The sequence below is a fragment of the Hippoglossus stenolepis genome, chromosome 2, assembly GCF_022539355.2.
Source record: "Hippoglossus stenolepis isolate QCI-W04-F060 chromosome 2, HSTE1.2, whole genome shotgun sequence".
NCBI classification, from domain to species: Eukaryota; Metazoa; Chordata; class Actinopteri; order Pleuronectiformes; family Pleuronectidae; genus Hippoglossus; species Hippoglossus stenolepis.
In genome coordinates, this window is record NC_061484.1 from 20,693,407 (window position 1) to 20,708,192 (window position 14,786).

The following is a 14,786-nucleotide window of genomic DNA, read 5'->3' on the forward strand; positions in this document are numbered from 1 at the left end:
TTGAGAGAGTGGTAAAAAAAAAAGGGCTATCCTTCCCTTCAGACCATCCAGGAAGGTTCTGTGGTCACACTGGTACACAGGATCCTGAATGACCCGTCACACCTCAAGCTCTCATTCATCCCAACGTCCATCACACTGCTCATAAGGAGACGTGTTGATTGGTCATGTATTAAAATAACCTTCCCACCTTGTCTGGCAAATGCTACACTTTGATTTTTAAGTTTTAATGCCAGGTTTCTGTTTTTCATTTTGTTAAATCCTTTCAGTGTTTTATCATTTTAAGTGGTTTGAGGGCAGCTGTAATATTCAACTCACTTTTATTCTGCTTTATTATTCAGGATCTTACGTGATAAGTCCTTGTGTACTGTTGTTGTTGTTGTTTGCTGTACAATCTACTGTTCTGCAGCTGCTGTAGCACTTTGGCCCAAGGCAAATAATATTGTAGTTGATTTGAAAATGACAGGAAGTTACAGACGTAGTAGACGTAACCTGGCACGGGCAGATTCCTGTCTCCATGGCAACCAGCTCAGGGAGGATTCGAAGACTTGGTCGAGATGTGTAGGTGAAACTGACGATGGGAAGTGTGTCTGTGTGAGTGTGTGTGTGTGTTTTGCTTTGCTGTCAGAATATTGAGCTGTTTCCCAAGTGGGATCAGAGGAGACTTTGCTAAGATGACTCATAGAGCAGCGGTCCTCAGAAAGTCTTACGCTGCATAAACCACTGTCACAGGCTTAGTCTCCCCTGCTGTCTGTCATAAATCAGCCCTCTGTGTTCCGACCCCGGAAAATACATCTCATTTTCTCTGAGTACTTCCCACTCTTTAGGATCTTTAATTGTGAGAGAAAAAACTGCTGAACTCGAAGATCATTTATTCTAGAGGCGTGAATGTAAAGTAAAACTGACTCATCCTGTCCTCGACGTACATGTACAGTATGATTGTGCTCGTTCTCCCCTCTCGGAGAAAAGACATCCTCCACTGACCTTGGCTTTCATGGTTTCTTTCATCACGGCACTGTGACGTTGCCTGAAAGCGTTTTCCCTCCCCTCAGTCCTTCCTCCGAGGGCTGTCTGGCCTCGTGTCGGCAGATCTCTGGCCCCTCAAGGCCGCTGGTTACATCACAGACCAGAGCTGGATGCTGGCAGAGCCGGAAATATTATCAGCAGACTGAGAGTGAAGGAACGTCAGCGGAGAGGAGATCTGTGTGTCTGTGTGCTACTGCTGCATCTGTCTCCAGCAGGAATGAAAAATCTCAGCATGAGTGTGTTACCAGAAAAATCTTTGTGGGGTGAACGATAACATTATGTTGATTTCTCTCAATGTTTTAGTTTTTCTCGTGAAATACGTTTTATTTCACTCAGTCCTCTGAAATATATAAGAAAATAAGTTAAATCACATGTCACCAGTGCTCTCAGATCACTGGTGACATGTGAGGTTCACACTGCTGCAGCGTGATCGTCGGTGAAATGGAATCTCCTCACGTGAAGCACAGGGTCAAACTGATATTTATGTGTTTGTTGTTTGATGTTATCTTAATTGGAATTTAGAGGCTGTGACCTGATGAGGCTGCAGACACAGACTGGGTCACACTTCACATCCTGAAGAGGCTAATTTACACATTTTATTATTATTAATTATTATTTTCAAATATATATATATGAGACAAGAATCTTACAAGTGATGACTGATACTAAGAATCCTTGTATTTTCATTACCTTATAAAGACCTTTGTGTCTTTATCTGAAGCTCCTCCCATGTTGCACCAACATGCTCTACAGTAGCTCTGAATGGACAAATCACACACTGGCTTTACAGAGAGCCTTTCACTTTTTCCCATTTGCCAATTTAAGTTTTCTAGTGGAAAGGGAGGGGTATTCAGATGGTTGCAATTTGCAACTTCACCAATAGATGTCACTAAATCCTTCATACTTAACCTTTAATCTGTCATTTCTTGTTTGTGTGCAGTGTCAATGAGCAACCTTCACCAAACATCCACACACTGTGGCTGAGGGTGTTTGTTTATTTTTCAAGTCAATGTGAACTTCAGTTAAGATCTGTTGAATTGGATTAGACGTCTGCAATTTGCAACATTTTATACTGCATTGCAAAAGTGTCCTGATAAATCTGATGAATTAAATCTTATTATTGATCTTATTTATATATTATATCAAATCTTTTTTTTTTTACTCTGTTTGCTTTGCAGAAAGTGAGCGAAAAAGTTGGAGGAGCAGAAGGAACGAAGCTCGATGAGGACTTCACTGAAATGGAGAAGGCAAGACTGAGTTTCTATTCAACTTCCTGTTATCTTGTTCAGAAGATTATTACAAGATTGATTTCTAGACAAATCAAATTAATCAATCAACCAGATTTGTACAGGAGCATAAAACATTACCAACCATGACTGGAAATTGCTGGTAAGATAATAGAAGACCAAACATTACAAAGTCAGTGTTATCCTGCATTATTGAACCTATTCAGAGAAGTGCCAACGTATTGTTTACACCTGACCCCTTGTTGTTCTATATTAGTAGTAAGTCATATCATTATATATTCTAATGTCGGAGTTAGTTTGTCATCAGCTCAAACAAGAACACAGAAGTGATACTGGCTCGTCATTTTCTGAACTGTTGTTTCTGTACCTTCTGTCTCTGTCTCCCTCCTCGTGTGGGGTCACATCGTGGTTTACAGAAGATGGACACCACCGCTCGGGCAGTGCTGGACATCATGACCAAGACCACTGAGTATCTGCAGCCAAACCCAGGTGACATTACCCGGCTGTGCATGATCCTACAGGCTGTGAATCTGATGGTTTAGTTTCATTTAATCCCGAGTAGCCCAGCAACATATTAATATCAAAAACATGTATATCATATATATACACACACTTATTGTGTAGACGTACACCTCTACTCATTAGGTCCTGTCAATAAATCAATACTATCAGCTTGATTATATCTTCTTAAATCCTTTAAATTATTTTATGAGATTTATCATGTACAGTTTCCCATATCTGTGATATATACTGATATCAGAAAATATCCCTATCAGTATAATGGTTTCTTCCACATCACCCAGCCCTTATTCAAATGTCAACACGCACATTAAAAAATAAATTTAAAAGGCACAAAACTACTAAATAATTCTATAACTGCATTTTTGTTTAAATTTAATAATGTAATTGCCATATATTGAAGGTCTGTCTGACCTTTTTGGCTTTTATTTTGGTCATGGTATTTGCTAACCCTTTATTATGTTGGCCTCACTGTAATAACAGTTTATCCTCATGATTTGACCTTTTATACCTTTGAATTTTCCAGAATAGTCAAAGTGAATATTAGTGGCCATTTAATCGCTGTGAGAACTTGTGATAAACAATGAGACTCCAGCTCTGTTCACATGAAATAACCTCTAACTGCAAACAAATTAACGTTAATGTGGTTTACTCTGGATCCTCGGGCCTTGTTCCATCTGACCACAAACTTAAGACACGCCCAGAGCTGATTGTTTTCATTACTGCCGTGTCTTTGTAGCCACGAGAGCCAAGATGAGCATGATGAACTCCATGTCCCGCATGCGCGGCCAAGAGAAGGGGCCGGGCTACACGCAGACCGAGGCCATCTTGGGAGAGTCCATGCAGAGGTTCGGCCGGGAGCTCGGGGAGGAGTCGAACTTTGGTGAGCTGCAGCACGTTAAAGCTTCTCACAGACAAACAGGGGAAAAACACATTTTATTTGACTTTTGGCATCATTTTATACCCTGAAGGGGGCAGTAACAATATCATGAAAAATACATGAGTTTATTTTCCAGACGAGACGGACGCCTGAACATAGAAGTTTATGTAACACATGTGCTTTTAAGAGTGTAAAAATGTGTTCCTTTTTTTCACAGGACTCGCTCTGATCGACGCTGGGGAAGCCATGCGTGAGCTGGGAGAGGTGAAGGACGCTCTGGACATGGAGGTCAAGCAGAACTTCATTGATCCAATGCAGAACCTCCACGAAAAAGACCTCAAGGAGATTCAGGTACTTACACACACAACAGGGGGACTGAGCATCCAAGTCATCCACAGGCCAAAGATTCAGATTAACGCTCTGATCTTGTTACGCAGCATCACCTGAAGAAAATGGAGGGTCGTCGTCTGGACTTTGACTACAAGAAGAAGCGTCAGGGCAAAGTGACGGACGACGAGATCAAACAAGCGCTGGAGAAGTTCGACGACTCGAAGGAGATTGCTGAGCAGAGCATGTTCAACCTGCTGGAGAGTGATGTAAGCATCAGGAGTGCTCCGAGTTTAATGTATCACACAGTGACAAGGCTGGTTCTCCCAACATACACTAGGTTTTCTTACAACCCCTGTCTTACACTGCTATGGCTTCCAACTGCTGCGTCCATTTCCATTCCCCTCTTGAGCACCTTAAACCATTGGAATGAATTGGGGTCATGACTCCTTTACATACTAGAAACCAAAATCTTTTCTATAATATCAGCTCCAGCATACCAGTCAATTCCACTCAAGGGGTTGGGGGGGCTTCTAGAAAGTGTGTTTTCGTTCCACCCCACTGCAACAACATTGTGTTGAGAACCCTGTTAACCTCTATGATCGATGTAGGGCCCCTTTTTGTCTGGGGCTCCCAGAGTCCCTTGAAACACTTCTGATTATGTATAAATGTCCTACAGCCATCATGGTATCACTGTTGTGATCCTCATTCAACCAGATGTCACCTTGCAGCTAAAAGAATCTAGATTTAGAGTCATTAGAATTATTGCTTAAAGCTCCAGTGTGTAGGATTCAGGGTTTCTATCTGCAGAATAGGATTATAATTTTCATAATTATGTTTTCATTAGTGTATAATCATCATAATGTTGTTACCTTAGAATGAGCCATCTTTGTTAGGAGCAGGTCTTCTTCCACAGAGTCCGCCATGTTGCACTTCCATGTTTCTACAGTAGTCCAAAAAGGACAAATCAAACACTGCCTCTCAAGAAGACCTTTTGCCTTTTATATGGTACCTGTAGGCCACCATAGCTTCTTCATCAGGCGTGGAGGATGCAGCGTGATTCAATTCAGTCAATTTACAACCTCATCACTAGAAGCCATAAAATCCTAAGAAAATTGAAGCATAGTGTTTTAGATAGAGAGCATTTATGTGTAACGCATCATGTGTTTCCTCTGTGTGAACAACAGATTGAACAGGTGAGCCAGCTCTCTGCGCTGGTCCATGCTCAGGTGGAGTATCACAGCCGGGCTGCTGAGATCCTCACACAGCTCTCCAGTAAGATCGATGAACGGTCAGTACTTTTTCTTTTAGCATGCCTCACTGGATGTACTTACATGTGTGATTTTAGTCATGTTGATCTCTGCTTTTGGGTAATTCTGTGTTGTCCATTTTGCAGGATAAGGGACACCACTGTCAAGCCCAGGAAAGAGTACCTGCCCAAACCCCGCACGTCTCTGGACTTCTCCATCAGTGAGAACCACAATGGAGGCATCCACAGTGCTCGATCTCCAGGTGAGACCCCGAGCAGAAAGCTCACCGCTCAGAAACATGTGCAGAAACTAATCCTGGTTCTGTAAACACACGCCGCCGTCTCTCACTGGGGTGAAAACGAGTTTCTGTTTCACGTGATGTGAAAACAGAACAGACAAATGTGTGGTTGTATTTTCTTTTAGTTTCTGGGCTGGTTTCTGTTGCTTTATGTTTTTCTTTCCTTTAATGATCCTATGTGTTTTTTCATTTCTACCATAAATTCTCAAATAGAAGACAAAACTGATCAGTGAGTAAATCTTGTGTGTGTGTATATATATTTATATAAAGTAAACACATTTATTCAGTAGAACATACTCACACTTGCACTGTTCTAAATCTTTTTACTGCAGAAGTTTCACAATAAAAACCCTCCTGAGAAGGGAACAGATTAAGTTCACTCAAGTACGAGAAGCGTTTCACTGTGAAACATGATCTAATTCTGTATTGACAGCAAACAGCTAAATTGATCAATTCCTTTTACAAGTAGGAGCTGAACAGGAGACGTAGTTTTCTTACGTTGATAATATCAGCAGATATAAGCCTCTCACAGACGTATCAGTATCTGTGTTTATGTTTGCAGATATGAAAACTTATACCAGTATTTCAATCAGTCCCCAAAAATCCACTTGTGCACAATGACAAAATATAAAAGTGTAGACATTAAAAAGAAAAATACACAACAACACAGTTTGCTATAGACACTAAAGAAGTGGTCTTTGGTGAAGCAGAAAAGAAACATTTTAGAGTAACCCTATCAAAATAAAAGCATGGCGCTTTCATGAGTTGATATATATAAAAATATGTTTGAGAATTTATGGTCCATTTGTTGTGTTTGCTAATTTTATCTTTTTTTCCAGCTCTTTTCCCAACATTTCAGTTTTTACCTGCACTGAACAGAATATCGATCATTCCAGAACAAATAAAAACATCTGTGCACTTCTCTCCTCTTTCCCCTCTTTGTCACATGTTTGTAGGGGCGAGGTCTCCAGGTGAGCCAGGTCAAATTTCTGTGTCCTGTACGATCATCACTTCATTTCTCCCCCTCATCAGTTCCATTTTAAACCCACAACAACTTCTGCTGTTTGCTGTCCTCCCTCCACCGTGTTGTTTTCTCTCCCCCTCTTTGCAGCAAGGTCTCCGGGTGAGACAAAAGTGAATCCCGGAGAGATCTTGTTCAGCTGTATTTTCTCCATCACTTCACCTTCCTGTCATTTTCTTTGCCCATCTATATTTCTGTCTTTTTGTTATAAGGGAATCTCGGCAACAAAAAAGACACAAACTGCAGAAAACACAAGTGTTGTCCGCTCAAACAATCTCAGACTGACAATGACAATGAAAAAAAAAACCCAGAGGACGAGCATTTGCTATTTCTGCTTCCTTCTCCTGATCTGTCTTGTCCTCCTTTTTCTTTGTCCTTCCGCGGCTCCGCCTCTTGTGTTTTTTCTTGCATCATTTTTATCGACATCTTTACTGTACTCGTCCATCTTTCCGTCATTTATCCTTCTCAAAATGCGATCGCTAAAAAGTTCTCCTGTTCACCGCTGTTTTTCTACTTCCTCCTTTGCAGCAAGATCTCCAGGTGAGAAAAAGTGACTTGGGAAGAGATGCAAAATCCATCTCTCTTATTTCAAATTGAACTTTTTGTGGGGGTGCTGTTTTGTCTGCATTTTTTTTTTTGGTTTGCAGCGCTGCTTCTGTCTAACCCCTGGTTTCTCTTGTACCGCCTTTAAAAGAAAAAACGAATTTCTCATCTCTCTTTTACTGTTCAAAGAATAGTTTGACATATTTTAAAATACACAAACAACATATAACCGTTAAATAAATCAGTTATCTGTAGAACTGCTGTATTCTCCTTTGGACAGAGCCAGACGGTCCAAAGTCTTTTCTTTTGTAAATGTATAAATACAGTTTGAAGAAACATCACATAAAACATAAGTCTCACCTTTCTGACACCCCACTTTTCCTGAGCTGCATCTTTTTTGCCTTATTGTAGTGCCCTAAGCCATATTGACTCATTGCTGCCCCCTGAGGATGGAAAGCAGGAACAACACCAACTGGTACTTGTAGGTTGTAGTGGTCATTTCTTCCCTCAGTGGTCTCACAGGGAAATAACCAACCTATTCCAAGTTCAAAAACAAACAGGCAACACAAAGATGAGCTTTTCTGGTTCAATCTGGGGTCAAACTACACAATATCAGCCCGATTATTACTTTACATTACATGTCATTTGGCGGACGCTTTTATCCAAAGCGACTTACAGTTAGTGTATTCAACATCTATGAGGGGCCATTTAGGGGTTCAGTGTCTTGCCCAAGGACACTTTGGCATGCAGATGGGGAAGACTGAGGATTTAACCGCCGACCTTCTGGTTCAGAAAAGATCAATGATCATCAGGCAAACAGACTAGTACAACTTTGACCACAGCTGCTCTGCTGGAAGAGATGAATCCTTACTTAAGTGTTTGTGCAATTATAAATATAACTATATAGAAAATGTAAAAATAGGGAACAAAAATAAAATATATAAAATACAAAAATACTATAACCAAATATAAAATACTAGAAGCAAAATAAAAAATACTAGAAGCAAATAAAAAAAATACTAGAAGCAGGAGGGGTTGTGCAATATGTACAGATTATAAGAATTTATGATTATAACTGAATCATCTGACACAGTGACTTGACTGATCTTAACAAAGATGAGACCCAGGGATAATGTGTGTGTTTCCCCAAATATTGAACTATTCCTTTAAACGCCATCTGGATCCACTGTTGCTTACTAGTTGTACCTTTGCAGTAACTGATGATCATGTGTTTTGTCTCTCTTCTGCTTCTTCCCCTCCTCCCTGCTTCTTCCTCTTCTTTGCCCTTTTCAGCCAGGTCTCCAGGTGAGCCTTTCACAAGCTTTTCTTGTGATCATTATGCTTCTTATTTACATGCAGCATCGTACCTCCACCTCCAGACTCTCGTCTAACGCTGCGTCTCTTTTATCTCTCCAATCGTCCCCCTTCTCTCCAGCCCCACTGGACCAGCCCTGCTGTCGCGCCCTGTACGATTTTGACCCCGAGAACGAAGGTGAGCTAGGCTTCAAGGAAGGCGACATCATCACCCTGACCAATAAGATTGATGACAACTGGTACGAGGGGATGCTGCACGGCAACTCCGGCTTCTTCCCCATCAACTACGTGGATATCCTGGTGCCACTGCCGCACTAGGACGTCACGACTCGCAGCTTTGTCTCCAGCGGTGACAAAACAAAATCCCGGCCTCCAGTTCCTTCCCCCGGTATTCCCAGTAACCTTCTCCTAAACATTCCTACTTACCACCTGTGCTCCACGTTAAAGGAGTCAAAACAGCAACAACACAATAAAGATACGAACAAGATTGACAACAGATGAAAAACAAGTATGCACCAGAAGTTAATGAGCGTAAAAATGTATTGAGGAGAAATTGATGTCGTTGCTTCCCCTTATCCCAGGAGGTACCTTCAGGCTTCCATAGTCACCTTCTCCGTTTCTGTCCTGGCTTTTGTCTCGGTTTCAGTTGGCTGTCAGTCCGTCATGAGTTTATCAGACCACCTTAGCAAATTCACATTTACTCTCATTCACTATATTATGTGGAAACCATTACAGTAGATAGAAACGTTTTTTCTCACATACTAGGAAAATAACTGGTCTACGTGCTTCATGTTTGTTAGAGACTCTAGGTCACAGCATGGTTTCGAGTGTTTAACGTTTAATCTTATATTTAAAAAGAAAAAAAAGTTAAGTTGAGCTGATTTTCGTTTTTTTCGTTTTGGAATGTTCCTCTGTTTGTCTTGGCGTGCTCCGGCCGTCTCCGGAGAAACCGCGTCCCCGTCATGCTCTAAAAACTCTGCCCCAAAGGACGTCCTCACATTTTTAACTCAACAGTGTTTTAGACATAATCGGTAACTTACAACCAAGATTACTCATAGTATTTTTTTAACATGCACGCATGACCCATCGTATGTGATTTAGATACCAAAGTTACCTGCAGAAACCTGATTCAACTCTTAACTGCAACGTGTCGGTAAAAATTGTTCGATGCAAAAACGGTGAAGCAATCTCTAGCTCTTTGGTATTTCTATCATGGGGGGAGGGAGGGGGGGTGAAACTGTATTCTTGAGTCTGTGACATTACATATCTGAGCCAGTTGTTAGTGAAGTGATGACATGATTTGCAAAAACACAAAAGTTGTGAAGTTTAAACCGTCTGAAGTGATGTAAGAAAACTCCGGTGCAGTCCGTTCCGAGGCTCCAATGTGTATTTTATGAGAAACTTGTGTGACAAATGGTCGATGTGTTGTGATATAATAACTTATAGGATTTAACTGCTCGGTGGGGGCAACTGTTTTCTCTGCAGCTGAGGGTGAAGCTCTTTTTTGCTGCATTCCTAATAGTCCGATTAGTATTCTTGTAGTTTAGCTGTCTAGAAGCAACCGACTGAGAAAAGAAACTAGACGTAGCCAACAACGATACTGTTTGAAATACTTTCTAACAAAGGAGCGCACACACAGCAGAACGTAACCAGAAATGACTTCTATTGGTTTGGATGGAGATGTTTTATTCTTTGAGATGATGCAACTGACACCTAAAAAAACCATTTTTCTTAATGATGATAGTGACAAAAAGCTGCTGGTTTCCTCTTCCCACGTCACGTCAGGCCTCAGTAAAAATGTTCGATTTCCCACATGATGTTTGATTTCCTCCTAACCAGCTATTTGCTCGTATGCAGTATTGTGTGGGATTTGTTTCCCGTCTTTAACTGATGTACTGATAATGTAGAAATCAAACCAGGTCTCAGTTATTACACGTTTAGTCAGTCGGGTGCCGCGGTGCACCATGTCCCCCCCCCGAGGCTTTACTCTCTGCAATGTCAACAACGTATTTACCCTCCTGCAAAAGAATAGGTGCAGCAATAACACTAGTTTTTCACCCATCTTGTAGTAATGTGCGTGTGTTCGGGGGGAGGGACGTGTAATTGGGTTTGCACACTGTACATGTAACGCACAGGGACGGGGCTGCAGAGGACCTCCGACGCTGAGGTGTTTAACATATACTGTCTCTGACAGTGTTCAGCATTAAAAACAAACATGGATGTCTCTTTAATCAAAGGACCAATTCATTATATTCAGTAGAATTACAATAATGATGCAAACTCGACAGATTACCCATATTAAGTGTTGTTTATTTGTTTTTTGTTTTTTTAAGGAAGCACAAGTTTTGCAGGCAGTAAACTTTGACTGGGGAAGAATCACGGTACAGTTTGAAAAGGTCATTCGTATTTATTTTATTTTATTTTTTAAAGGTGATCCGATTCCTTCCTTTTTTTTTCTCTTTCACTGTTTTTTAACAATCGTGTGTATCTTTGCCCTCAATGAGGACTGTACAGCTTTTGTGTTTTGTTTTCACCTTGTGTGTATAGTCGCGCATCTACAGTAACGTATCTTATTTTTGTAACTGTGACAAAAGTATACACATACAGGATAGATGTATATATACAGTATATTATCCAGAAGCGACGTGAGAGGAGGGATTCTCTGTGCTGCACATGATTGTCTTTGGATTGTTTTTTTTGTTTTCTGTTTTTATTTAATTTTATTCTTGCACTGGATTTTAAGACTGTATGCTTGATGTAAAGAAAAAAAAAGTGATAAGTCAATGTAATTTATTCAAATAAATCCAGAGAAATGGTTATTGCCCTGATGACTTTTCATACAAACACACAGCCCCCAGGATTTAAACTTAGACACATTTTTTAAACAATAATTCAGATGGAAGCTGAAGATAAACTAACCAGCTATTTTACTGCACTGCACTTCTCTGGCTCTTGTTTTGCAGTACGTGGAGGAGGCTCAGCAGGGACTCGGCTCAGTAAATAGAAGGAGATAGATGAATTATTTATTTTCCTGCAGGATTCTTTCATGTCCTCTCGCTAGAATCCAAATCAGAAAAAGTAGGTCAGGTGAGAAAATCTCTCGTGTACCTCCAACACGACTGAAACGTCTCAGTAATCCTGTTAGCACAACATTATTATCACTATTACCAAGTCATGAATGAAGCTTGAAGCATCTTAAAGGCTCATAACATGTCCATGGGTAAACTGTGATATACAATACAAACTTTGTTTAAGCTGTACAAATAATTAATTACACAGATCAGTCACATTAAAACTGTAGTAAACACAATAAATCAATCAGAAGATCAGGGCTCAACTGCTTGGATCAGACAGTTCAGAGGACTTGATCTGTTCTTTTTACTTTACTACATTTATTTGACATTGCTAAAGCTACTTGTAAATAAAGTTTTTACATCCAAAATGTGATGATTGTACAAAATATGATGCAACATGTAACCACACAACAGTATATTAGTTAAATTTAGTTTAGCCTCAATCACATGCAACATAAAAAGGCTTCTTACACATGAATGTGTTACTAATAAAAACACTGCACAATTAATTCACCTGCTTTGAGGCAGAACATTTTTTCTCTAGAAGTTTAGGAGCGTCCTGCATGTTTGTTCCCAGACCAATCACGTTAATCTACCCTCAAGGCTACTCCTCACACTAACAGCAGATAATTGTGTACAGTATCAAGAAGATTCTTTCGAATACTAACTTGGAACGAACAGACATTTCCTCGTTCCCTTAATAAGAATGGGATTCACTTTGTTCGAGTGAGTCATGAGTTTTAAATGGAAGTTCATTGTTCCTTGAAGACACATGAGCAAATTTTGTTTTAGCAGGTTTCTCTTGGCCCATGCTACACCTTCCACTGAGTTTTAATAAAATTGGTTCAGTTGTTTTTGCGTAATTCTTCTTTTACACACAGAAAAACACTAATGTGAACATAACCTCCCCTGCACAGGTAATAAATCAAGTTTTCCTCCTAAAATCAGTACAAATGTATTGCAGCAAGTATTGGTTGGGTTCACAATTCACAACCCAAAGATACAAACACGCGCTTGGTCCTCGGTACGCAGCTACCTCATGTTGGCACAGAGTCCAAGTCAAAGAGAAACATTCACACACATTTCTACCTGTTTCAACATTACTCAGACGAACAGAACTTCAACACGACTGCTTACAAAAGTTTTTATCTGGAAAAACTCTTCAACTTCTTAAATCCTCAACTTTCAACACAGCAAACTGTCCTCATGCAAAGTGCAGGCCAACATCACCTTAAAGAACACAAACTCACTAGGATATGACAGAAGTTCCATTTCACGATAAGCCAGTTTATTTTATAACTGTATAACAGTAGTGACACATTTTGGTCCCCAGCCATTACCTCTCAGCACCAGTCAATCTGGCTACACCCTTCACCTCCTCGTGGATCTTCACAGTTTAACCCCTGCGCTCCCTCTGCTGCACACACACTCACTACACACACGCGCGCACACACACTGTGTTGACATGGTTGCGATTGATCCAGTATAGGGGGGGTGATGGCTGTAACGTCCCGCAGCAGCCTAAGTCAGCCAAGTCTTTTGAATATCATCCAAGCATGGCGGCCTCCCAGTCACACACCCTGTGGCCTGTCGCTCTGCTGATCACAGCAAATATAGACACAGCCTGTACCTTGTTGTCACAGTCTGCAGAAAAGTCCACAAACACTTAAAGCGACCACAAGCTACAGTAACTGGTACTGTCATGTGTACAGGTGGATATTGTGGATACAGGGCGTCTCCTAGTAAATGTTTTTATGAGCCGGTGCCAGTGATCTGCCAGTCACACTCGCTCTGCTGCTCTGTAAAACCGATACTTGGAAGAACGCATCCTCTTGGCTGCTGCTGGTCTTTCCTGGTATTGATGTCTGTTTATTCGTTTGGTCTTTTCATGCTTTAGATAGAAGAAAACTAAAAAGAATGACAGAAGTGGATTACTACTTTTACCTAAATAATAAATACATACACTTCTTCCACGGCTAAAAAAAAGTGTGCATGTAGCCACTGTGAAGTAAAAAAATACTTCAATTAAACTTCATATTCCACTGACTTCATATTCTCTGGATCTGCGTTTTCCTGTTTTTATAAATTTTAAATCGATCTTAATATTTCTATATCATTCCACCTGAGTAACCAGAATATTTTTTAGTTAGAAAAAGCAAAACATCTGAGGGACATCCGTTTGAATAAATTATAACATATTTTGATGGACATTATTAATTGATTCTAAGCAAACATGAACGATTATCAATTATGATTTAAATGTTGTGGTCCTACTCTAAAAAGTTTTTTATAATTTCAAATCCTAAGGATCAATATTTGAGCACATTTTGTTTTTCCCTGTCTCTCAGTAATAAAAGGCTTCGACCATTTTTTGTGTTTATCTTCAAATTAAATTGACAATTTTCTGGATTTGCAGCTGAAATTAGTTTTGACAGAGAAAAGGACAATACAGTTTTCTTGAATCTTGAGTCAGTGTTAAAGTTTCACTCTGAACAAGTTTACATTTTACTGTCGATATTAACTGATACCTGTTATTGTCTTGATTATTGTATTTGTTTATAAAATGCATTATTTTCCACCAGTTAATCAACTAATCAATTGTTCAGAGAGAAGAAAAATACAAAAACGTGGAGAACACACACACACACACACACACACACACACACACACACACACACACACACACAATTCCTCTCTTCCAGGTAGTGTATGCAATAGCATTTCTGCACATGCACACACACACACACACACACACACACACACACACACACACACACACACACACACACACACACACACACACACACACACACACACACACACACACACACACACACACACACACACACACACACACACACCACAAGACAAGTAATTCAGTAAAAAGCATTCCTCAGACCCTCTCTCCTGGTGGGTGGCCTGTCGGACGCAGCGCCGCCGAGACGGAGAGACTTTTTCTAAGGATCCTACACAGCCGGTGATCCTGCCCTCGCCTTCACTGACACTTTTACATGGCTGCTGAACATTTCTAACAACCGACCATGTTGTTTTTAACAGTCACATGATTCTTGTCAACAACCCACTGTTTTTAAACATTGATCAGCTGCTTGGTTGTCAACCTGCTGCTTTGACTGTGTGTGTGTTTGCAAATAAAGGTGCTTTGATAAGTTTTCAGCTATTTAAAGCTACGCTGACGTTTTTCCTTGCAGCGTCTGAATAACACAGTCCCGTGTGCAGGAGCCAGACTCACCGATGCACTTAGTTAGCGTGTAAAGAGTCAGCTGCTCAAC

General features: G+C 40.4%; 1 protein-coding gene and 1 long non-coding RNA gene across 8 annotated transcripts in view; one reads left to right on the plus strand and one right to left on the minus strand.

Annotated features, from left to right (window-relative positions):
* Window positions 1-11,239, plus strand: part of sh3gl2a (SH3 domain containing GRB2 like 2a, endophilin A1) — a 33,709-nt gene extending 22,470 nt beyond the window's left edge. The window contains exons 2-12 of one of the 7 annotated variants that reach the window (XM_035146034.2): window positions 2,202-2,270; window positions 2,687-2,759; window positions 3,529-3,672; window positions 3,887-4,020; window positions 4,107-4,265; window positions 5,184-5,287; window positions 5,393-5,508; window positions 6,501-6,515; window positions 7,094-7,105; window positions 8,402-8,406; window positions 8,537-11,239. In XM_035146034.2, coding sequence (XP_035001925.1) covers window positions 2,202-2,270; window positions 2,687-2,759; window positions 3,529-3,672; window positions 3,887-4,020; window positions 4,107-4,265; window positions 5,184-5,287; window positions 5,393-5,508; window positions 6,501-6,515; window positions 7,094-7,105; window positions 8,402-8,406; window positions 8,537-8,740 — 1,035 coding nt within the window. In that variant the 3' untranslated portion in view covers window positions 8,741-11,239. Of the gene's footprint in view, window positions 1-2,201; window positions 2,271-2,686; window positions 2,760-3,528; window positions 3,673-3,886; window positions 4,021-4,106; window positions 4,266-5,183; window positions 5,288-5,392; window positions 5,509-6,500; window positions 6,526-7,093; window positions 7,106-8,401; window positions 8,414-8,536 lie in introns of all 7 variants that reach the window. The other 6 variants (XM_035146025.2, XM_035146042.2, XM_035146076.2 and 3 more) reach the window with 6 other exon arrangements.
* Window positions 6,333-14,485, minus strand: LOC118100725. The gene is made up of 3 exons (XR_004694467.2): window positions 14,396-14,485; window positions 7,469-7,643; window positions 6,333-7,250 (listed from the first exon to the last, which is right to left on the minus strand). It is a non-coding gene; the product is annotated as an uncharacterized LOC118100725 (long non-coding RNA).
* Window positions 14,486-14,786: the final 301 nt, after the last annotated feature.